General features: G+C 44.4%; 2 protein-coding genes and 1 long non-coding RNA gene across 5 annotated transcripts in view; 2 read left to right on the forward strand and 1 right to left on the reverse strand.

The window, feature by feature from the left end:
- Nucleotides 1-19917, forward strand: part of nlgn2b (neuroligin 2b) — a 40764-nt gene extending 20847 nt beyond the window's left edge. The window contains exons 4-9 of one of the 3 annotated variants that reach the window (XM_057053936.1): nt 3345-3494; nt 12181-12366; nt 13878-14143; nt 14235-14388; nt 15274-15640; nt 15819-19917. In XM_057053936.1, the coding sequence (XP_056909916.1) occupies nt 3345-3494; nt 12181-12366; nt 13878-14143; nt 14235-14388; nt 15274-15640; nt 15819-16749 (2054 nt within the window). In that variant the 3' untranslated portion in view covers nt 16750-19917. The remainder of the gene's footprint in view (nt 1-3344; nt 3495-12180; nt 12367-13877; nt 14144-14234; nt 14389-15273; nt 15641-15818) is intronic. The other 2 variants (XM_057053937.1, XM_057053938.1) reach the window with 2 other exon arrangements.
- On the forward strand, nt 3512-6306 carry LOC130537267 (uncharacterized). The gene is made up of 2 exons (XR_008953588.1): nt 3512-5156; nt 5848-6306. It is a non-coding gene; the product is annotated as an uncharacterized LOC130537267 (long non-coding RNA).
- Nucleotides 19918-20633: 716 nt separating the features above from the next.
- On the reverse strand, nt 20634-21946 carry LOC130537266 (endonuclease domain-containing 1 protein-like). The gene is made up of 2 exons (XM_057053939.1): nt 21605-21946; nt 20634-21391 (listed from the first exon to the last, which is right to left on the reverse strand). Exons 1-2 carry the CDS (start codon nt 21908-21910, stop codon nt 20786-20788), a joined length of 912 nt encoding a protein of 303 aa, XP_056909919.1. The 5' UTR covers nt 21911-21946; the 3' UTR covers nt 20634-20785.
- Between the last annotated feature and the right edge of the window lie 2650 nt (nt 21947-24596).

The following is a 24596-nucleotide window of genomic DNA, read 5'->3' on the forward strand; positions in this document are numbered from 1 at the left end:
GATGCAACACAGCTAATTATTCTTTTATGCTTACTTTGCTTTTGTCATTAAATCCTGTTCACACTGGACGGAAATCCCAGGTTGTGCTAGATTTGTGCAGGTCTGTTCAGCAGTCTGAAAGGATTGTAACGCCATTTGGGCGAGGGTCAAGTGTCCTTCAATTTGCAGCTTGCCTCACCTGCAATATGAAAGGTGTCCCCCCGTCGTTCCACTAAATTATCCAATGACGTTGATGGGCCTCTCTGACGTGTTCTGGTTTTGGAAGCTCTGGAGCTGTGAGAGCTGTTCACTCAGATCTCGAAAGAGAGCAGAGTTTTGGTCCACTCCCAGAAGATCAGTCTTCCCGTTGATCTCCCGAGACCGATCTGTGAAGGGCGAAGATTGGCAAGATCTTGCGCACTGGCAACATCACGAGATTGGCGAGCCGCTCAGCCTCGTGGAGAAGAAGAGATTCGCCTGCAGATTTTGAGAAGAGTGCAGGACACAATTATTTATGACATCATTGCTGGCCTGTTGAAATTACAAATTAATATACAGCTACGCTGCACTGGTAAACCCCCTGAGCATCTCCAGCCCGCTTGTTGCACCAGCAATGCCCCCGTGGCCTCAGCTGTGTCGTCAGCGCAGTTTTGCACGTTTGGCACGTTGTTTTTTTCACATTGAAAAAGTCCCACCACCCACCACTGACTACAAATGTTACAAGATGACACTGTTGCCCAATAATGACAGTGTAGTCGGTTTATTTACTTCAGGAAATGTAGAAATGTAGTTTGGATGAAGATGAAGCTGATACCCCGGCAGGAACTTCAGACACAGACACATTAATTGCAAACCAAATTTTATTGTCAAGTTTTCTTTTTCAGAAGTTAATCCAAAGCTTTCTTCACTTTATACACCGTAAGGCTTAACATGACATGACACAAGTGTTGTAGGTCGGGTTAGATTGAAAAACAACAAACAATAAAAGAAGAAGATACTCAAATCACAGTATCCAATAGATAATGCAGCATGATAGTGTAGCCCTACATCCTAAAGTATTCTGGTTTGAGCTCCCATGGGGCCACTATTTATCTGCAGAATATGCACCTTTTCTATGTGGATAAAGTTCTCCTGACTTCTTGAGTCATCACCTCATCGTGTTCCTTCTTGGTATTACCTGCCTAACTATTATGCATCAGAAATCTTACAAGCTAGTCCTGCTTTGTAGGACTTTCTCAGCTTAATGTAACCTTCATTAGAATTCCATGTCCCTGCCAGTGCTGGGATGTGGCCAATTCACTGTTGGACAGAGGGGTTGAGGACCATCCTGACAGAGATCTCACTGTTCATTTAGGCCCGTCAGGTTTGTACCGCTTTCTCCCCTGCCACCTGGTCAAACTCTGTGTCCAACACTTCTCATCGTCCCACTGTACACAACATATGGCGACGTTGATCCTCCACCTATAGTGGCCTGGTGCCTGGCTCAGAATTGGACACCTATAAGTTTAAATACAGTGTAACTGTGGCTGGCACAGATGCCCTTTAACTGAGTTCCAGGTGGCCCCGTCCTTGTCAGGGTAAGTGTTGAAGTCCCCCCCAAGAGAACCGCGCAGTCAGGGCCCACTTTCTGAGGTAGGTGAAGGGAGGGGACCCCTTGCTTTCACAAGGATAAACTCCAACAAAGAAGGAGCGAACTGTTAGTAAGCTCACATGAGCTCTGTGCCTTCCACCAGGTGCAATCTAGGTGATCCAGAACCCAATCTGTGTGCCGAGGCAAGATCAAGTTGGTTGTATTTAGCCGGTATGTCTCAGCCTCCGGCACAAGCTCGGGTTGCTTCCCTACCAAAGACGTGACCTTGAATAGTCCGATGTCTTACCACACCTTAGTATTAAACACGATTCCCTCAGTAATCTCTGTACAGCTGTGAAACAGCCATTCTAAATGACCAAAATACTGATTCGGCCCAGCAAATGGCAGCCATGCCTTTGCCAAAGTGTCTTTTCTTTCAGGATTTTATTTATGGTGTGAATGTTCCTGCGATGGGGCTGGTAACAGCCGACTGATGTCACTCCTATATACTGTCCTGATAACTTGTTTACATATCCTTTGGGAAATCAGCTGTAGTTCAGACTACGCCAGAGCAGGGACGGTAAGAAAAGCACATCAGAGAGGACAGCCTTATTAATATTTTTAGCTGGGTCTGTCTGTGTCGTCTGTGTGTGTGTCTGTGTGTGTGTGTGTGTGTGTGTCATTTATTTGCATTCACTTTTGTGAGAGGCATGCAAGATTGTGAGTGACGCACCCAAGTGCATATATAACCTGAGATTCAGGTGGTGATGCAGACGGGTGTGCAAATACGTGACTGGAATTTGTTACCAAGGCAACAGGCATTCAGTGAATCGGTGCAATGGGATGGCTGGTGCAGTTCTATTAGCGAGAAGCAGTTTCCATAGCGACTCAACATCGCAGCTGCCTATGCAAGAGTTTGTGTGTGTGTGTGTGTGTGTGTGTGTGTGAGTGAATACGGTGTGAATTGGAGGGTTCATTAGCGTACCTCACCATTTTTGCTGTGCTCTGTAATGTTTCCTTTTTCTTTATCTTTGCCATTGTATTCTTTGGTTTAAGTCCCATATGCCTCCATCAGTTGTTCCGCTGCACTATTTTCATGTCTTTCCCCCTTATTCTTCCCCCTTTATCTGCCTCTCTTCCCTCCCCCTCACTCTTTTCTCCTATCTGGCTCTCTGTCTCTGAGTGCTGAAGCTCATCAGGGTAAACAGATGCCGTGGCTGTTATTTATGTTTCCACTTGGTCTGGCTTTCATACAAATTATCCACAGGCCCTGCACAGTGCAGAGGCTTGGTCTAAATGGGACGCACTGGCAGCTCTCTCTGCCTTATCCTCGCTCACACACTTAGACCATACCACAGATGCTGCATGGGGAGGGGAAGCACAGAGACAGCAATAACGGAGGGCATCAGAACTGGCTGCACCATTTGCTCTGCACACGGAGGTGAACAATTGGGGAAGGCACCACTGCGCTGATTTGGGGAGGGGAGAGACATCAGAGACTGAGCAAAAAAAAAACAAAAAAACCTTTGCTTCTGAAGTATCTTTCAGAGGAAATTTCTGGATCTTTAAAGGCAGCGTCAGTCTAAATCTAAATGCTGGTTTGAATGGGGGTTATGGCACTTGTAGCTCAGGTAAAATTAATGAAGAGCTCAATAACTTTGATGACTAGTGGATATGATCATTTGGAAATAAAAGAACTGACACGTTTCCCAACATGAGTTCCATACAACATGGGTTTTACAATGTTTCACTGTGAACATTAAAGCAACAAATTGCCATTGTGTGTGCGTTCCAGATATTCGGGATCGCCGCAAGAAACCAGTGATGCTTTTCATCCATGGCGGCTCTTTCATGGAGGGCTCAGGGAACATGTTTGACGGGGGCGTCCTTGCAGCCTACGGAAATGTCATCGTGGTCACCATGAACTATCGGCTCGGTGTGCTCGGTAAGTTTGGCGCACCTGCACCGTTTACTTGCGCTATTAGACTCCATGGTTCTCAGAAGAGAAGAACAAAGCTCCTGCTTGTCCATATTTGTGTTTCACTGTCTGAAGTTGTGTCGTCCAAACTAATATCTCAGGGGACATGAATATCAAATTCGCCCCATCCCCACCGGTGGGGAGAATACTGTCAAAATGATCTTTGAGGTTCTGACGGGCCGCAGCAACACATCTCAGGTGATTACAGCGATGCTGACATCTTACACCAGGGAGAACTAGTGAGAGGAAAAGTGCAGGTGGCGAGAACGGGACAGAGAGGGACAAATGGTGACAATCTCAAAGGAAATGCTGACAAAGTCACACCGATTCTGAATGGGATGGGAGATCTGAAAATAGACCCGTTTTCATATCTGCGAAAACATGTTAGGGTGGTTGTTTGCGGAGCTTCTGCGTGTTTACCATCTAAATCTGGGGAAATCCCGTCGCTTTTTGTGAATATGCAGTCAAATCTGTTAGTCAGTCTCCAACAACTACCCACAGCCTGAACCATCATGGCGTAACATTCCAACCGTTGAGGAGTAAAATGAATGCTGGGAATATTTGGGCCTTCAGACAGTCAAACTGCAGGTCTTGTTGGTGCCTTGTCTGCAAACACTGTCTGCGTCCCAGGACCTTCAGGGCATTCATAGCAGATGGTTAATAACAATAAAGAATTCACTGTTTATAAGAGTTTCTATAGCATGAGTCTTCACACAACAAGAGCAATCACTCAAAAGGATTTTCAGTCTTTTTTTACTGATGTCACCTGTTTGTTGTCATTACAGCGCATCATGTTTATTTCTCTACATGTCAAAAAAAAAATTTAAAACCCCAAAAACGCAGCGATATGTGACTCACCAAAGCTCTGATCCATCACTGACCGGTCTGTGCTGTTGGCAGAGATTCAGCCACCAAAAACCAAGCTGTCATGTGTGTCTGTTGATTTCAGTGTATATTTGGTTTAAAGGGTATTCTGTTTGTCCATTCTGTTGGAGATTTGCAGTGTGTGCCCCTGTATGTGTGTACCCTTGTGCTGCTGGATGACGCCGGAGTCGTGCTATTTACATTCGCCTTCATCTTTTCGGAGGTGTTTGCACACAGATCTGTGGCTGTCATTGCGGTTGCCAGGTTGAGTAATCAGATCTTGTTTATTGCATCACGCCTGTTTCAACATATCAGAATAATGATAAACAGAGAAATGGGAGTAGTTTAGGATGGCATCCAAGAGCTGCAGTGAGTATTAGCAGAGGGTAACATGATCCAGACTGTTATTGACAGTGCCAATAGAGAGGTACAGGGACAAGGACAAACAGAGTGTTAGCTGGACCTGTAGCTTTGTCCTGCTCCATTTCTGCTCGTGTGTGGTCTTTTTTTTCCCTCTCCACAGCTGCCAGACAAACGATGCACCTGAGCCAGGCCTTTAAAGGGATTTATGGAATTCTGTGTCAAATCGCAAGATATTTTTAACACTCGTTTAAAGTGCGCCCATGCGTTGCACATCACAACAGGGAAACTCCCCACGTAGAAAGTGCCTATAAGCTGAGGAAGAAGGCGATCCGGCTGGGTGATTATGAGGAATGACGCAGTGTCCTCAATTCCTTGAACAATGTTGGGAATTTTGACATGTGGGTGAGTGTGCTGGCTCTCCGTCTAAATAGGTTACATGTGCTAAACCATTAATCCTCCTGTGTTTGTATGTTTACAAAAAACATAAGCGAGCATAATGTCAAATGTACACAGTTCTGGTTTGTATGCGCATATGTGCGCTACTTGGTTGCGTGCCTTGAGTAAAATATATATATGAATAATGCACCAGCCATCTCAATTTTTAATAGTGCCCCTCTCCAACACAGAGTGTGAATTAGAGTGAAAAATGCAAGCATACTATCTTTTAATACGTTTATATTCTAATCTTTAATATTACCCAGCAGCTACACGTAACAGCTTCGTTTCAGCCGAACTCCTGCACCTTTAAGAGACCGATGGGGAGTCGATAATAAGGCAAAAGAGAGATAGAACAGGAATAAAGACTGACGAGCCTGGGGAGAATCATACAAAGACATGGAGGGAGGAGCAAACAGAAGGGGGAGATGGGAGCAGTCTAAAAATAAACCATCCGAAATGCCTTTTTTTTTTCTCGATCTGCACTGATGCTAAGTATTCATTCAAATAAGTGGTCCTGCGGTGTGACCACGGCACCATATGGTTTGAGGCCTCCTTCTTTCACACACTCCCATGACACACATCCTTTTCCAGTAAAATGATACACTTTCTGTACATTTCTCATTAATTCATCATCTGCTATGTCACTTGGAGAAAGATGGATGAAGGAGTGGGAAGATGTCTGCTGCACACGGCCCGGCTGAGAGATTGGTGACATTGGAGATTTCATCCTGACACTTCGCTCACCTTTTCCTTCCTTCCTCCTGCTCCCAGCCTTGTGAGCCTTCTGACTTGTGTTGCACAGCCATCTGTTCAGACTAATTAACTAATTAACTAATTAATGAACTCAGAGGAAAGGCCCACCATCTTTGAGACCTGCGACATTTTTCACCACGGATGAAATGCTGCGGATCACAAGGCTTCTCCTCTTTCCACTGAAGTTTGTCTTCTTCAGTGCAGCTTTGACACTGAATTAGACCTTAAAATTCCTCCATTCAGTCTGGTTTAGTGCGCAAAAATGTTGCCAATGGGTTTCCTTGTAATATATGCGTGTGTGTTTCACGGTTTCACGTGACTCACGGATGGAAATGTGAATAAATAAACAAATGAAAATATTTTCCTGATGATCATTTTCAACCGAGTCACATCAGATGGAATTTGCTTGGCAATGGTCATCATTTAATAATGAAGACAACAACTCCCACCAGCCCACACTGCTTGCATCTTTTATTTTGTTTTGATTGAGGGCGCCGTGGTGACGGAATTTACAAACCGTGTGTTTAACACAGCTCAGTCGGGTTTGGCTCATGAGGCTTCAAATTTTTCAACAGTTCAAAGCAAACTTATTTTGTCAGAGCAGTTAGGACTGTTCTGGAAAAGAGTCATGTGTAAAGACCCAAATAAATCAATACTGCTGCTCTATTATTAGCTCTGTTTTGTCTCAGTTGCTGCTAAATTCAGAATGTTTCCAAGCTAATGGCTAATGAAAACACAAAGGGGAGTAAATCTGGGCCTCATCATTGAAAATGGGGCAATAAAAAGAGTGGAACAGACCCAAAACACTGAATATGATTCCTACAACAACAGGAAGGTAAAGACACTCTAGCTAAAGATAATTTATTCAAATTAACTGCATCTTTTAAAGCTGAGGTTGTTTTTTTTGTTTTTTTTAATATATCCTCTTGGGAAATGTGTTGTTTGAAGCCAACCTACATATTGTCGAGCAGCTTCTCAGGTGAAAACAGAAGGTTGACATCAACGCAGCGGCCAGATAGTGATTTTATGAAGAAAGTGCTCACACTCTTTGTTGTATGTCGGGATCGATTCTATATTTTATACTGGTTGAAATCGTTATATGTTTCCCAAAATAACAGTCGGGAAATAATATCAGCGGTGAAAAAAGCAGAACTCATTCTTGATGCTTCGGGTTGCTGTTCCTCTAAAGCTCTTTTCTCAGTGCTAAATGAAAAGGATTAAGGATCATCAACTGGTGTCAGATTTCCATCTAAAATCCGACTCGGGAAGATTACGAAAGACGGTAAATGGAGACTGCGTTACATGCAGCAGATGCTTTTATTCCCTGTATTTCCTGACCGTATCGAATATAAAGCGTAGATAGAGTCACGGCCGGTGAAACAGTAGGAAACGTTGCTCAAGAGATAAGACAGAGTAAGGCACCATCAACAATGTCAAGTAGCTTCGGCACTTCTGCGTATTCAGAACTGTCGCCCACCCCTCCATCGGTGAAGCTGGAAGGAGTGACTCTTGGTTTTTAGCGGACTATCCCTTTAAGATATTTCGTCACCTACTTGCAAATGGCTCCAACAACAAACAAGCCTTTGATGATGACATGCAGCCGAGCCATTAAAATTCCACACAGGAAGTAAACAGGAACACACCATTTTCATTTCCCCTCGTCGTGTTCTTGGGTCATTTCTCGATCTCAGCTGACAGAAGAGTCTGACCCGTCTCTTGATTTTTAAGTGCTTTGAGTTGATTCTTTCCTTCCTTTTTGTCGTTGTGTCATTTGAATTGCTCTTCAAATTAGCAGGTAAACCGAGCTCTGAATGGAGCTTTTAGGGTTAAAGTTATGTGGGATGAGTCAGTCCCACTGGAGGCCTGTATGCCTTGGTCTAAAATGACATTAGTTCAGCGGGAAAAAGGGCAACCGCGATGTAATTTCATTTCTGGATCTACTTGACGTGAAGACTGATGCGTCAGTGGAGTGAAGCTGCCAGCAGAGAAAATCTCTGATAGTGCAGGAATGATGATTTTACCCAGAAACATACAAACTGCAAACAGTCAGACATGTTCCGTTTTGTCGAAGCTTCAGTCTGCACAGAAACGGGGATTTGCTTCGTCTCTGTGGATGAAAAGGTTAGATCTTCTCCCTGCTTGTTGACGTCCCTAATCATCCCGCACGTGACATCACAGAGAGATTACACAACATTCCTTCTCTATATTGTTTGTCACTGTGCTGTAATTTGGGATCTGACCGTAGCTTTGGGCAATATTTAGTTTAATACCCATCTTAGGTCCGATTTGTTTTGTTCTCCCACCCCCACCCCCCCTCTCTCTTCCTTGCTTATTCCTCTCCGTGCACAGAAACATGTGCAGTGACCCTCTGCAGTCATTCTGCTCGGTCTTAAAAATGACTCTGCAGACGCGTGTCCACATCTCAGTCAGATGACTGACCATTCTCTGGATCTGTGAGTCAGTCAGGCTTTGGCTGAGAAGGTCGGAAGTCATTTTGGAAAAGTGGATTTTGCTTGTCTTAAAAGTACAACCACAGTGGACGGCTAATGTAGCTTTATGTTATTAAGAGATAATGACTTTTGCTGTGACTCATCTCATCAGGGTAAAGACAGAGCGAGGGCTGCACGCGTTCAGATGTAGTCTTAAAAGTACGTTTATACGGCTTTTTAACAAACGTGCCGCATGCGGTGGGTAACTGGGGTCTTCGTGTCACTCTGTGAGGTCTGTTTAGAACTGAAATTAAGAATCAGCAGCTCACGCTTGTCATTCATCCATCACAGTGTCTCCAGCCTCTATCTTTACCTAAAGGTTGATGACTCTCCTCGCAGTTCGGTGGCCATTACCTAAAGCAAGTGTTGAATATACATGAGTTCTGTCTGGTAAAGTGCTGCGGTCAGCGCTAAAGTCCGGAGGAAGCCCAGCTCAGCAGATGTGTGTGTCTGGGGAGGGGGGGTTCTATCAAAAAGGAAGCTCACTGAACGAGAAAAAGAGATGGAACTGGTTTGAATTATCTTCAGTGGTCAAAGACAAATCCCGTTTCCTCCCATCGTGCTGCGCTCGCGGATGCTCCTTCCTGCAGGAGGTGCTAGCTCGCTCTGGCCGCTAGTCCAGGCACTCGGCTGTTTGCTGCTGCGTGCCTACTTGAATGCGTCTCCACGCCAGTCTTTTCGTGAGTGTCAGTCCATTTTGCTTCGCCTGGAGCTCTGGACAGTTGCCAGGCAACTGTGGAAGTCTGCTCAGTACTCAGCAGGGGCCACCACGGAGCAGACGCGTCCACCTGTTTGTGGGTTTGATAAGAATCACAGGTTAGTCGTATCAGAAGAAAAAGTCAGTCAGCGGCTGCAATAATGCAGTGATGATACACAATAACGACTTAATTTCAGCCTCAGTTTAGCTTCAAGGAAAATATAACAAGTGGAAAGAAAGCGTAGACTTTTATTTCAGTGTTAGACTCCACTCTGAGTCATAAAGTAATTAGATTTGAACATAATTCATGATCCATCCAATAATAAAGGCTACAACATGGGAGCAGCTGTGGTTTGTAGTAATTGTGTAATATTCTTATATCACCGTTTGATCAACTGGGGCTTTCTCATCTTTATCTCAGGGGAAGATTAGTTTTTAAAGACCTGGTCATCATTTTAAGGTACTTTCACACCAGGATAGTCAGGGGGACGTAGTGTCGACTGGGCAGACTGAGTACCACATCCAGGTCACTGCATCTTTGGCCCAACATGAAAACATTTAGTTTGCAGTGTTTTCACACACACACACTCCCTCCCCCCTCCCCCCGTGAATGTCCAGACCTGGACTCATGTGTTGAACGCATTAAAATCCTAAATCGAAAAGAAAATGACCCCAAAAAACTGCTAAAATTGTTGGTAAAATCCTATCCGTCGTTTCACGCACACCTCTGGTCAGGTGTTCAGGTCACATTCATGCCACAAACATGGACCCGGCTGGACCCAGGTGCAGCGAACGCAGCATGTTTACCACACGGATTTCTATTTTCAGCCATAGAAAGTCTTTGATCAAAACTCAGGAAAAGCTCAAATGAGAAATTAATTCAGCTGGGCGAACAAATCCAGAGAGGGTGAGGATGAACGGAACAAAAAAGAACCAAGAAATGCCTGAAAACAACACGGAAGAAGTATAGCAAAAAGGAATTGAGCGCAGTAGGATACAGGCAAAACACAGATGCAAGACACCTGAGGAAAACCAAATTAAAAATAGCAGTCCGTGACAGGTGTTCGGCAGAGCGAGGACAGCGAGGAGTGTGGGGAGAATGGGTCACAGTAATTGGCTCTGAGTGGCCATCTTAGTGGCCTCGTCATCAGCATCATCGCCGCCGCTACAGTGACCACCACCTCTAGCATCACGTGCATTATTTCTAGCAGCGCAGAAACTTGATTTGCTGGGAAACGCACGTGAATCTGCTGATGGTTCCATCTTGTGGTCTCAATACTGTGTTTTATGTGTCCCATTCATGACATCATACATCATCACTGCAGCGAATTACCGCGACAACAGGACCGTGTGCATAAAACCGTATACAGAACTAGTGTTTGTTCTAATGTCGTGCATTGTAACATGATTAATGTGCAATCTTATCTCCTCCCTAGTACAATATTTGAATTGTTATTTCAATAAAAAAATATGCTAATATACTGTAAAAGCCTATAACACATTTGCACCTGGTGTCTGCAGTCAGTAGCTCAGTCTTCAAAACAGCATTCATAATACTGTTATGTTCTCACACACACACACACACACACACACACACACACACACACACACACACACGTGTGAATGGAAACTTGGCAACTTCACAAAACTTGCTAAAACATGGTGCTATTGCTTGCATGTGGGCTTTTCTTCCCCCTGACTAATTGAAAATGGTTCCACAGGACTGATGGGAAACATTGTTCTTCACGTTATCTGGTCACATGACAGGCCAGGATGCCAGCGTATGTCAGCCCAGGCAGAGACAGAGGTCTTTCTGAGGCTCATTAGAGAACAACAATGCAACAAGCATTTGTAAAGACAATGAGACAAATGGACGTGGCTGTTTCCAACCTGCAGCAATCATTTGTTGGGGATGTCTGCATCATAATAACGGGAAGGGGGGGTTCATCAGTTCATCATACTACCTTTTCCTGCAATAGGTCCTGGCAAGTAGAGAAAATGTATGAGTGCATGGAAATGCATAAATACATTAGAATGATCACGTGTCTGAGATATTTCAGGCACACTGAGTGCTGTGGAAAAGGAGTCTCCGCTCATCTAGAGATCCTCGGTTCAATCGTGCGCCCTTGTGGTCAAGTGTCCTTGAGCATGATACTGAAACCAGATGTGTTTTGTGTTGCACTTATACAGTAGTTAAACAGCAAGATGGTGCTGGCTCAATGATCCAAATGTATGCCTTCCTGCTTTGAGCTACAGTACACTCATTCAGAGATGTAGCCCACATGTGTTTTAAATGACATAATATGGAAATGGAGAAAAATGCACCAATCATCATTGCTGCTGAGGTCGAGACAATCTGAGGAAGACAATGTGAGGCAGTCTGATCAAAGAGAAGTGGGCAAAATGAACCATGCTGCTGCCACTTGAGTGCAATAGCCTCCATGTAGCCTAGCATCGCATAGCTTCCTCATAGCGTCACACATGCTGAAGTGCCTCCACAGTCTCCCCGGGTCCATCTTCTACCTCATCACCCAAGTGCATGCTGGGCCATCAACCTTTCCGCAATCATCAGGGGTTGTCAAACTGTAAAAATAAAAACACAAGTCTTGAAGCTTGTTTGAGACAGTGACTCACAATGGGAATGCTGCTAGACTACAGAGCTTAGCTGCTACACATTAGCCTCCCTTAGCTCATTTTTCCAGTTATTAAAGTCTTTCTGCCTGTGAGACGATTTGTTCACTTTATTTTTTCCTGTTGTGGGTGTGCACCTACTGCGTAAATGTGTCCTAGAAGTAGCTGAAACATGCCTTCTGTTGCTCTCCTCCTCTCTCTGCTGACAAGTTCTCTTATCTGCGTGGGTATTAGAATTTAGTAATTTGGCCAGTTTTCTGTATAAAACCTCCTCAGCTGCGCTGCTTTGGGTTCTGACGATAAAGGGAAAAATCAGCACGCAATTATGCTATGCCCCTGTTGCTGAATATCTTTTCTGCTCATGTATTTACCAAAGAAATAATGCCTTTTCTTTCCTTTGCTCTGATTTGCCCTGCAGGGTTTCTGAGCACAGGGGACCAGTCTGCTAAAGGGAACTACGGTTTGTTAGACCAGATCCAGGCTCTGCGCTGGCTGAAAGAAAACATTGGCCACTTTGGAGGGGACCCAGAGAGAATCACCATCTTTGGCTCGGGAGCCGGCGCCGCCTGCGTGAACCTTCTCATCCTCTCCCACCACTCAGAGGGTAACATGGCTGTCGCATTGGCTTGTTTGAAGGACAATAACATTTCGTAATGGGAGTAGCGTGTTTTAAAAGAACACGTCAAATAGCATCCCTGAGCTAAGTGAGTCAGCCACCCATCACATCTCCAGAGTGCAATTTCAAACTCTTTTTTTTCCAAGTTAAACCAATTTGATAAGGCAGAGATGTGTCCTTCTAAACTGTCTTGAGTTTGTGTATTTGATATTTAAATGTCCCAGACAGTTAGCGTGTTTAGGAATCTTCACATCACAATGTTCCAGATACAAACCCATCTTTCACTTCAAAATATTCACCTTTGATTTAAGCTGATCTTATTTTAGTGCTAGAAACATTGCACGTTAAGCATGACGTGGTTCACTGATTTAATCTTCTGTACAGTTTAGCTGGCATGTTGTTTTATCCCTTCGTTTGTCATTTTCGCCTCCACAGTTTTCAACAAGTATTATTGTTATTGTCATAAATGCATTTTATTTCTTTTTGTTTTATGCTAACCATCGCCAGATGTTTGATCTCTAATGCTTATAGAGTTCAGAGGGGCATTTTCAGCTTTACTAAAAAGTGAGATTATGTTTCTACCCCTGATGTTTACGCTGACCACCTGGTGTTTTTTGAAACTACCCTTCCATCAAAGTAGTTGAGTACTCTTGTCCTAGTCAGGATTTTTCTGCTTTTTGTTTGTTTTGTTTTTTTTGCATATATTAATGCAAATATGTACTATTTCATGTCCAAACCTCTGTCTAAAGGGCCAATCTTAGAGTTGGAGGCATATGGGGCAGTAAATGCAGATAGAAAAACAGCAACAAGGTTTTCTAGTTTGTTGCTGCAGGAATATATTTAGAGCAAATCAAATATGATCACATATGTATAAAAACCATCTAGTCCATTTTGAAGTCAAGTATATCCACAAGGGGCAGTCAAAGTTTTGTGTGTGTGTGTGTGTGTGTGTGCGTGCATGGAGAAGAAGAGATGAGATGGAGTGGAGCTGCAGTCGAGAGGCTCCTTAATTGATTTCACAGGGAGCAGAGCGGGGGAGGGGCGCATGCAGAATATGTGGGGGGGCTTAATTATTAATGACAGAATCTGCAGATAAAACAGAGGGGCTGCAAGCCGCTTTACATAACAGTGCAGCGGCGCAACAGGGCGAGCGGCTTTCTGTCTCTCCTTCCCGTCTCCCTTGCTGTCCGACATGGTCGTCAGAGCCCGCTGATGTCTCAGACAGTCGGCCGCCACCGATTCCGTTTTTTTTTCTGCATAATGGGAAAACTTCATTTTCCTACACTAATGCTCCTAAAGATTTCCTCATATATTCTTCATCTGCCCTCGTATGTAATATTCGCCTCATGCTCCTCCTCACGCATGCATTATTAAAGTCTCTCTTAAGGCTCCTCGATCGGCAAGAAAAAGTGTGTCAGAGTGAAAAAGCTGTGCTGCACTGAGAAAATGAGAATGTGCTTTTACCTTCTAAAGCTAATATACAATGTCTGCTCCTGTAGGCCTGTTTCAGAGGGCCATCGCTCAGAGTGGATCAGCCCTCTCCAGCTGGGCGGTCAACTACCAGCCGGTGATGTACACCAAGATCTTGGCAAAGAAGGTGGGCTGCTCCCTGGGGGACATGGCTGAACTGGTGGAATGCCTGAGGAGGAAGACGTTCCGGGAACTAGTGGACCAGGATATCCAGCCAGCACGCTACCACATTGCGTTTGGGCCTGTGGTCGATGGAGATGTGGTCCCCGATGACCCAGAGATCCTCATGCAGCAGGTTTGGACTCTTCTCTGCACCGTATCTAAGGCGCGGTTTGTCGGTGTCTCCATAGTAATTCTGTTTTTTCTGCATTCTGTTGTCTCACCAGGGCGAGTTCCTGAACTATGACATGCTGCTGGGTGTCAACCAAGGAGAGGGGCTGAAGTTTGTGGACGACAGTGAGGGAGAAGATGGAATATCAGCAGCCTCATTTGACTACACCATCTCCAACTTTGTGGACAACTTGTATGGATATCCCGATGGTCAGATTCTTTCACTTTCTTACAAAAATGCTGATATGTGGATACGCTGATTGAGAAATAAGTCCAATAATCAGACTGAAATGCTTAAAGTGAGAAGCACCATTAACAATAATGATGAGGGTGTATTGTGGGGAGTAGTTTTATGTGCTAAATTTATATATTTTTATTTTTTTCATAAATAGAAATATCTCTACATTTATTTAGGAAAAAGCCAGATTCAAGGGAAATGCAGTAACAATAATACAGGACAGGAATAGGTAGGTTCAGAGTCAAAAGCGGTCTTAGGACACAGCCTTTAGTGCACTAAATGAATAAATCAAACTCAAATTACATCTGTAGTATTTCTCCTGTCACCAAACTGCCCTCTGCTGCCCTCAGAGGCTGTTTCCATTCCCAGCTGCAGCCTTGTTTAAGCTGTAAAGTCCAATTGAACTCAGCCCTGCTGCAGCATGGACTCCCTCTGTGGTACAAGGTCACAATCCTGGCAAATTTCTGTCAGCTCCACTGCTAGCCACGCTAACAGTCTCTGTTGCTACAACCAAGGTTAATTACAAAAATCAGACATGTCAGAGCATTTTGTGTTTGCCCCAGTGTGCAAACATGCCTGCTGAATTAGTTAATGGATATCAGGTTTCTTTTGACCTATCACCTCTAACATATCTACCTTTTAGTTTGTAATGTTTGACAGTCATAGAGCTAGTGAGAAAACTTCATAGTCTTGTATACAATAAAGCAATAAAATGTGATTTTTAAGTTTATGTTTGACTTTTGAGTTGCTAAGTGCTACTTTCTCAAAAAAAAAAAGGACAATCGTATGTTAGCAAGGCTGCTAAAAGAAATAAGCCTATGGCACACATGCTAACATTAGCTTTTGTTTCTTGTAAGCTAAAGATATCCTAAGGGAGACCATCAAGTTCATGTATACTGACTGGGCCGATCGGGACAACAGTGACATGCGTAGGAAGACCCTCCTGGCTCTGTTCACGGACCACCAGTGGGTGGCCCCGGCTGTGGCCACCGCCAAACTGCACGCTGAGTTCCAGTCTCCAGTCTTTTTCTACACCTTCCACCACCACTGCCAGACCGAGGCCAGGCCGGAATGGGCAGACGCAGCCCACGGTGATGAGATCCCCTATGTGTTCGGGATCCCCATGATGGGAGCCACCGAACTTTTTCCTTGTAACTTCTCCAAAAATGATGTCATGCTCAGTGCTGTGGTCATGACCTACTGGACCAACTTTGCAAAAACAGGGTCAGTGGAACACAAAGTGTTGTTATATGTCAGGATGTGTGTATAAAGCCAGAATTTAGATGCATTTATTGGAGTGGCATATTTGGCTTCTCTAAAACCCAGTAATCCAAACACAACATCTAAAAACAACTGTTGCAATAATTGGTCAACTTGATGATCCTCCTTTTCTCTCCCGCAGGGATCCCAATCTACCAGTTCCTCAGGACACCACGTTCATTCACACTAAGCCCAACCGCTTCGAGGAGGTCATCTGGACAAAGTTCAGCTCCAAAGATAAGCAGTATTTGCATATTGGCCTGAAGCCCCGCGTGCGAGACAACTACCGGGCCAACAAGGTCGCCTTCTGGCTGGAGCTGGTGCCGCATCTCCACGGCCTCCACAAAGTCATCAGCCCCATCACCACTAACCTGCCGCCTGTAGGCACCAACCGCTGGAAGGGTCAACAAACCCCCGGCACCCGCCCAACACGCAACCCTGTGATCTCCACCTATCCGCCCGATCCCGAGCCCGAAGATTCGGAAAGACCCACCTACTTACCGTTCCCCAGGAAAACCAGGGACTACTCTACCGAGCTGAGTGTGACAGTAGCCGTCGGTGCCTCACTTCTTTTCTTGAATGTGCTCGCGTTTGCTGCGCTTTACTACAAACGCGATAAGCGCCACGAACTCATGCAGAGGCGCCACCGCCGACTGTCCCCGCAGCGTGGCACCACGATGGGCATGGGAGTAGGAATGGGAGTGGTCGGGGCGCCCCCGCACAATGACCTGGCACTGAGTCAGGAGGAGGAGCTGATGTCGCTGCAGATAAAGCAGCAGAGGGTGGAGCTAGAGCACGGCACGCCCCTCCCGTCCCGCGGCGTCCACGGGGACCTGGAGCCTCTGCGGCCTCCCGTGTGCCCACCCGACTACACGCTGGCCCTGCGGCGGGCGCCGGAGGACGTGCCACTGATGACGGCCAACACCATCACCATGATCCCCAGCACCATTAGCGGCATGCAGTCGCTCCACCCTTTCAACACTTACCCTCCTGTCCCCACCCCGTCCACCACGCCAGTCCCCAGCCACAGTAACAATGCCCTGCCTCACCAACACTCCACCACCCGCGTATAGGACCGGGCACAAAGTCCTCCATCCATACACACACACCGCTCATCTTTGTCTTTTCTCGTTTAGAGCTGCAGTTTGTAAGATTTGCAGGAGTGACTTACCTCTAAAACAAGTCCAGGAGGAGCTGTCATTGGTCCCCACCCTCTCCAGCTTTTAGCTCGTCTCTCCGTCCATCTCTCTCTCTCTTCATCATAGATATCCATTCATCCTTTTGTGTGTAGCTTCTATATTATTGCATCAGTGCAAATCCACGTTTGACACGGAAGACGTGCGTCCGTATTCACGCACTTTGCGGCAAAAGACAAGGGAGCAGCTTTGGTGGACATATGCACGGACAAGCTGGCTCGAATAAAGCGGCGATGTCTTAAACTTACAAATTGCAGCTTTAAAAAGGCCCAATCTGGAAGTGAGAACCCCGCCACCCTCCATTTACGTCCCAGCAGCTGCTTCTGTGTCACATCAGGCAGATTTTTCTTTAATGGAAAGTCTGTTCGCAGAACCTGGACACGCGGAGACAAACTCTTTATCAGTCTAGAGTGGGGATTTTTTTTCTGCTGTTTATATCTGTTTTCAATAGCGGCGAGGTCATGGAACATCCCGCCTTCTTTTTTTTTTTACAGATGTATAAAAATGCTGCTTGGAAACATTTCCAGATTGGGGCGATACAGGAATTCATGCTTCATCTGTGGGATGCAACCTGGAATCCAGGCTGCCCATCAGAAGCCGTCCATCATCGACTATATTTGTTTAGGTGTCATTATCTCCGGCCGTGAGCTCCACCCCAGCACTCAGCAGCGCCTCATCCTTTCCCTCTCTACATCTTGTAGCTCTATTCCTTCAAACCATTCTCGCCATGCGTTTGACTTCTGTCCTCTTCCAATCACTTCTAGGCTCTCTGTTCATTTTGGAGTCTTTTATACAAAAGAATCACACACGCACACACACACACACACACACAGAAATGTAAATGATGTATTATTAATAAATAGGATATGAATGAAAAAAAAGATATTCTGATATCTCATTTTTACCAGCATTCTTGGTGCCAAGTACTGTGATAAAGTTCCTCTCTCGCTGGCGTCCAGCGGAGCGCCTGCAGAGGTCCAACTTGACTGTCAAAGATTTACCATCATAAAAAAGTGCCAAGCTCGTCACGTTTCTGTTCTGGTCCACACCCTCCTTCTCTTTCTTTGCACCAACGTTGCACTGTGGTCGCTCTCTTTCTAAAAGGGAACTCTGATTTAACGCGTCCTCATTTAAAAGGAAAAAAAAAAGGTTTAATTGCGTCATCGCTGTCTGGGATATTTGCATGTTTTTGTTTGTTTTGTTGGTAAAGAGTGTGGATATAAAAGTCATCTCGACGCGTTGCTGTGGTATTTTTGTTGATTCTTTTGTTATTTTTTTTCGATTTTTCACACCGGCTGCACTTTGTGGTACTTCAAACAGGTGTTAAAGTATAAAGAGATGAATATTGTTTAAACCTATAACAAAGAGTAAATATTTCCTCTTTTTTTAATTTCCTAACACTAAGGCTGTGCCACAAACCTTCTTCTGAAGACTGATAAAAGCCTTGCTTTCTTTGCTCTGTTTATCTTTTGCCGTCAGTGTATCTCAAACTCGCCTGCACTTTTTCTTTGAGTCAAGGAAAAAAAAAAACAACGAAAGGTCCGTGACTGACATCGACCACGTGTTTCAAGTGTTTGAAGACTGCCTAACAGTTTTCGCCTGCTCTTTTCACATTCCGTGACCCCCTTCCCTCCCCACGCCTCCGTCTGCTGAGGATAAGTGTAATTACGATGGGTTCAGAGTAGAGGAAGCTTAATACGCGTGTTTCACACCTCTCGCACAAGTGAACACAGAGACGGGTCACACTGAACGGTTCTGGATCATAGTTTAAAAAAACAGCAACAGGACAATACTGGACAACTGACCAAACGGCTGATTAGCTGCGCACCGACGTGTTGGTGCACCGAGGATCCATTGGAAACTCCAGGAGTGCAGGATCCCTCCTGCAGGATCCGTTTGTAAACTGGACTGTTCCTCAAACTGGACTGGAGTCAGCTGCCGAGGTCTAAACAGGAGGATTAAAACATTTTCAAAAAAAAAAAAAACAACACCTGAAAACTGTACATTTTTTTAAATGTGGGAGAGCAAACTGGCATTTGTAAATATTATGTTTGTCGTTTTGTTTGATTGACCGGCTGGATCTTTTCATTGTGACGGCAGGTGCAAGTTTAGATGACTTATGTGATTTATCACCCACGCTATATGTTTCAATTCCCCATTATTTCCTGTATCCAAAAGCTAACAGACATGACTTCTAAACACACAAGTGGATGCTCACAGCTTGGCCTATTTTGTGGTCTTACGGCTCTCTAAAGCAGACTGCAGGGGGACGGCGTTTGTTTGAAACAGGTCTTTTTGATTAGAAAGCAGAGGAACTGTCGCAGGAGGCAAATTATGAAAAGTGGGAAGATGTTTCACAGGATTTTCAAAACCAAACCAAGATTCAGAGGAATTTTACTTGTGATGATGTTGAGTTTTTATCGTTTGTGCCTCACGTTGTCTCGAGCATTGTTATACAGTAAAAACTGCAAGCAGAAGGTTGTGGAATCCTTTTTCAGATTCTCACATTTGTTTGTTTTAATGCCTTTTGCATTCTAGTCCTCAGTTTTTGCATTTTGTTCCTCATACTATATTTACCCCAATATCATTGACCCAGGAATCATTATTATTATTATTATTATTATTATATTATTATTATTATTATTATTATTATTATTGACAGCCAACAGATAATGGAAGCACACTCACTAAAGTTACATGTTTACAGGTTTGATGTTGGCTTCAAACATGGTAAAATAAGAAAAAATATATATATCTAGGTCATTTTCTCATATGTGTGTGTGTCTATGTACACACACACACACACACACAGATATCTTACATTTATTGATGGAATGAAGAAGTGAAGTGAAGGCTTGCACCTGTTTGTTTCATTTAGTCTGATTCAGCAACTTGCTTAAAGCTCAAGATACTGTGAGAGGGTTTAATGACCAGAATTGTTGAAAGAATTTAATATTTCTATTTCAAATAGAGGCTATTACACACTGTATGTTGTGTATCTGAACTGGAAAACATTAAAAAAAAAAAAAACATTTTTAAACAAAAGTGTTGCATTTTCTGTCACACTGTCAGAGGGGCGTCATCAACTGCGTTGTGGCGTTTTACCGCTAGAGGGCAGAATTTCATCAACATTTCAGTGTATTGACAGAACATATAGATTTACTCATATAGTTATAGACCCTAAGGAACATATAGATTTACTTTACTGTAAATGAGCTAATATTATTCCCTGCTTGCTCATAAAGATTAGACATCCTGACAATAAGTGCCTGTTTGTTTTGCTGAACAATGTTTGTCAGCATTGTTTTATGATTCAGTGATGATGAAGAGCTTGAATGACCGTTTTGCACACGTCCCTGCAATTGCGTTGTTTTTTTTAAATCGTCTTCATGTGTGTTTGCTCACTAATTATACATGGAAAAACTTCTGCACCCTGTTGACATACAATAATCACATTTCCTCCATAGGGGGCAGTGTGGAGGCTAACGGCATAAAAGGAGCTGCACTGCCGCATCAGAAAAAGGAGGTTTAATGCTTTTTAGAATAATCAGAAAGACTATGCTTCAACCAAGTGTTATGTTGAGTCATTATTGCTTAACGTACAAGAGTAGAGCCATCTCGGTTTTGGTTTTGATATAATTTGTTGCTTGGCTACGAGGTCCTTACCAAGTTTACAGATAAATGACTTATTATATTTGATGTAAAAGACATTTCAGTCTGCTCATAGAGGTCAAGCTGCAAAACCAATGAAGAAAAACTGCTTTAGTGTTTTGTGACAGGAGAAATAATGACTTTTATTGATTCAAAAGGGGGGCATTTTCAAATTAATTGGTGCTTTGCAACAAAGTATTGCAAACAATTCCAACAACATCAAATTGTTACTTGTGATTATGGGAAAGAAGACGGCAGCGTTTCAGCCAACGTTTTCAGGGATGAAGGGCAGGGACGAGGGAGAGCGGCAGTTGGCGTAGAAGATCTGAAAGTTCTCGTCCACCTTCATCTTCCCCCTCAGGTGTTTCTCCAGGTCCTGGACCCTCATTTCCGTCACCTCGCTGTCCAGGCTGTTCATGGCCACGGCAGCAAACGACGGCAGGAGAGTTCGGACATTGTGCGGCGCGTTTACGTCGTAGTCGGTGCAGCAGTAGGCCGACCACAACTCGTCGGGGATGCCCACACGGTTCTGGTTATTTCGACGGATGGTGTTGCCCGTCGTGGTCACCCCGGTGACGATGTAGGCCCTGCCAAGGCAGAAGTTGTTGAGGCGGATGCGGATCCTCTCTACATACTCCCGCCAGGGCCCGATGTTGAACTCCCGTATCATCGGGACCACGTTGGTGAGGGAGTAGGTGGCGGCGCGGTCTTCAACGGCAGACTGGTGCTGGTCGGGATTCAGCTGACCTCTTTCATACTGCACCACATTAGAGTAGTCGTCCAGCACCGCCTGGGTGTCTTCAAAGCTCTTGTGCAGGTAACCGGTGGGGAAGGGCATCATGTTTCCATTCCCGGTGGTTTCTGCCAGCTGAAAAGACAAATAAAGGGTTTATTTTTTTACTTTCTATATATTAATGGAATCTTTTGAATTGTAGTTTGTTGATCAGACAATGAAAAAACAACAACAGTCCAATTAGTGGAAGCACGCTGCAGGGAGACTTGGTTAAGCCTTTTCTATTTCTGAATCTTATTAATTTATCGTGTTGGTTTTTCTTAATAGGGCGGAAATGCTGGCGCTGACCTGGGGCTCATACATCCAGGGGTAGTCCACATGGGTGCTCCTGTCCGTCTTTTTGAAGGTGTAAGCCGAGTACACCGGAATGCGCGTTTCTGGATCGTACAGCGTCACGTATCGGGGACGGTCCGCGTAGCGTTGGCAGATCTTCTTCAAGCTGGGCGGCAGGATCCCCCGCGGGGGCGTTCCCATGTACAGCGAGTTCTTGCATGTCTCGATGTGGTTGAAATCCTCCACCACTGTCGCTGAGAGCACAGGTAGGAGCAGGATCATCCAAAGAGCCCGTTTGAAAGCACTCATGACGAGGACCATCTCCTCAGTCTCCCCAGGAAGCTAATGGCCGGAGAGGATCACAGCCACGATTTTAATTGCCAGATAGCAGGAATGCAAATCAGGTCGAGTGTGACCTCCTGAACAGCCGCCTCGCATGTAGGCGTAGACAACCAGGGCCTACAAGTGTAAAATAGCACTAAATAAGTGGACAGAAACTGTATTTATCACATTACAAGTAGAACTTTATTTGAATTATGATTAGAATTCATTTTTGGTTGAGTCTCCCTGGTGAGCGTCTGGAGTCTGAATGATGATGAAACCCAGCACGATCAAAGGTTAAATTCAGAGCTGTGTTATCCATGCAAAACTAAAACGCAAAACTCTCTTATCTCCTCTGGCGCCAAACAAAAGGCCTAGTAACCAGTGTCCTTTTGGAGATACATGGCGTTAGTGAGGGCTAATTCAGCAAGCAAAAGAGGAGTAAAATATGAAAATGAAACGTGAAGGGGAGGACAGGGACTGGACTCATGATGATAGATATGTTTACATGTTACCAAAAGATGCATGTATTATCATTACAGAATGAAGTGATTGACAACTAGTCACTTCAGTAATGTTAGAATTTTAGATCCACCACTTAGACCATTAGCATTCTATAGCCAGAGCAGAGCTGCAAAGAGCCGTGTATTTAGTGTGTTGGCATGATACCATTTAATAGCAGAAAGCAGGTACGTTCCAATGATACAATAAATTCTGTTTCTTCTTCTCCACCCCCTCCAACTGCTTCTCCAAAAGGCTGAGCACCTAATGGGTACAAATGTGAACTAATCAAACTGTTAATAAACACAAAATGCTGTGAAATTACAGTATCTTCATCCTGTGAATATTATTCATTCGGATAAATTCATTTATGCCGTGACTGATGCTGGCCTAAACAACGTGCTTCATCTCAATCGTCGGGCTTTTCAGGTGCAGCCTTTTTCCATCCATTTTCTTCTTCTCATGCAAATGTGGGCTGTTTGTCAGATTAGTGGAGCAACAATTATTCACTCGTCTAATCAGTCACTTTGAGTGGCTGAAGGTTGAGAGTCATGGAGGGACCAGCTGGTATCTCATCTAATCTGGAGTTATGGCCAGCATAATTTACACAGTTAATTCAAAAGAAAAAACGTACTCCTGCATCCTATTTTAATTCTGGGGTTTTGTTCGTTATGTTGGTCAAATAATCGTGCTAACCGTAATATCATATATAAAGATGATGTGTTTGCTTCCACATTTCTTGTTTGGTCATGTCTGTGGAAAACCATACTGAGTTGGAAACACCGCTGAGATTTGTTGTAATGAAATGGGAGAAGATTATGTTGAAAACCAGTCATTTGACTTATCCTTTTTATTGAGAGTGTTAGGTCTAATTACTGTATTTATACAGTTGTGTACGGTGTTGGGCAAAAAACACGTATCTTGGCCGCTAGGTGGCGGCACAGTCGCGTGGATGAATACAAATGAAATAACTAGTGGGAATCTTATGTTTATGAGTGGCTTAAAAAGAATTGGTGATTATTACTTAATAGATGTATTTTAACACACGGGATATTTAAATGAATGCATTTCAAAGATGGATTTGCAATAATTCTTTACTTTTTAAAGCGAATTTTTTTAATCTTGGGTGCAACAAAATGCATTTCGTGTGTTAGGTGCTTTTGACACGAGCTTGCTTATTTCAGACCCACAACAATGTATCAGTTTTGTTTCACTGTGTTCCACTGACATCACTGTTCTGTTATGTATCCCCGTTAGACCACCAGGGGGCGATGATTCACAGTTTTCCTGAGTGAGGGATCCGTCCTGACCGAGTGCTGCACCAAAACCCGCTGATTGGTCCAAGTAACCACGTGGGTTTGAACATTGACCAATAGAATGTGGCCTGATCGGAGATTGTTGCTAAGGCACCTCAGAGGGTTAAAAAAAAAAAAAAAAAGAAATCTGTCAGCAGTCTCCCTCCACCATTTCACTCACACTCGTTTGCCTCTTCATCTGTTCTGCTTCCTCCTCGTCTGCCTCTCACTGTGTGCTCAGGGTCGCCGCTCTGCCTGCCTGTTATTGGCTGCTGGCAGACGAATGCAGCAGTGCAGCGAGTAATGCATTTGCATTGTGAGCCACAAAGACCAGACCCTCCCTCACAAACCCGGATCTGGAGCCCTGCCTCCCCCCTGGTTTTCCTGTCACTTGACATTTGAGCTCAGCCAGCACCAGCAGCCTTTTCTACCCCCAGTTTACCGAAATAAAACCAATGGATTTTATAGGCGTCTCTTCCGTGATTTGGTTTTTAAATAGCTGAAATAATAAAACATTCTGAAAACCGCAGTAACCTTGCACATTGGGTGTGTAGCTTAATGCTAAAGATGTGTGCAAAATCAAAATGCTGCCTTTAGTGTGAAAAGAAAGCGTCAACTAGTTGCAGGGTTTTGTGAGAGGACAAGTCTGTGTCAGTTGAAGCGGAGGGATTTAAAATATCTCCTCTACTGTACTGGCTGTGTTCCAGCTCACTTACTCTATCTCTCTCACACACACACACACACACACACACACACACACACACACACACACCACACACACACACACACACACACAGAGGAAGAGGGAAATAAAGCCTCTCCGTGCCCCTGTCTGCTGTTATTCCCCTCCTCCTGCCTCCTGTAGTTCACTGCAAAAAATGACTGGGAGG

This window comes from Takifugu flavidus, chromosome 14 (assembly GCF_003711565.1).
Source record: "Takifugu flavidus isolate HTHZ2018 chromosome 14, ASM371156v2, whole genome shotgun sequence".
NCBI classification, from domain to species: domain Eukaryota; kingdom Metazoa; phylum Chordata; class Actinopteri; order Tetraodontiformes; family Tetraodontidae; genus Takifugu; species Takifugu flavidus.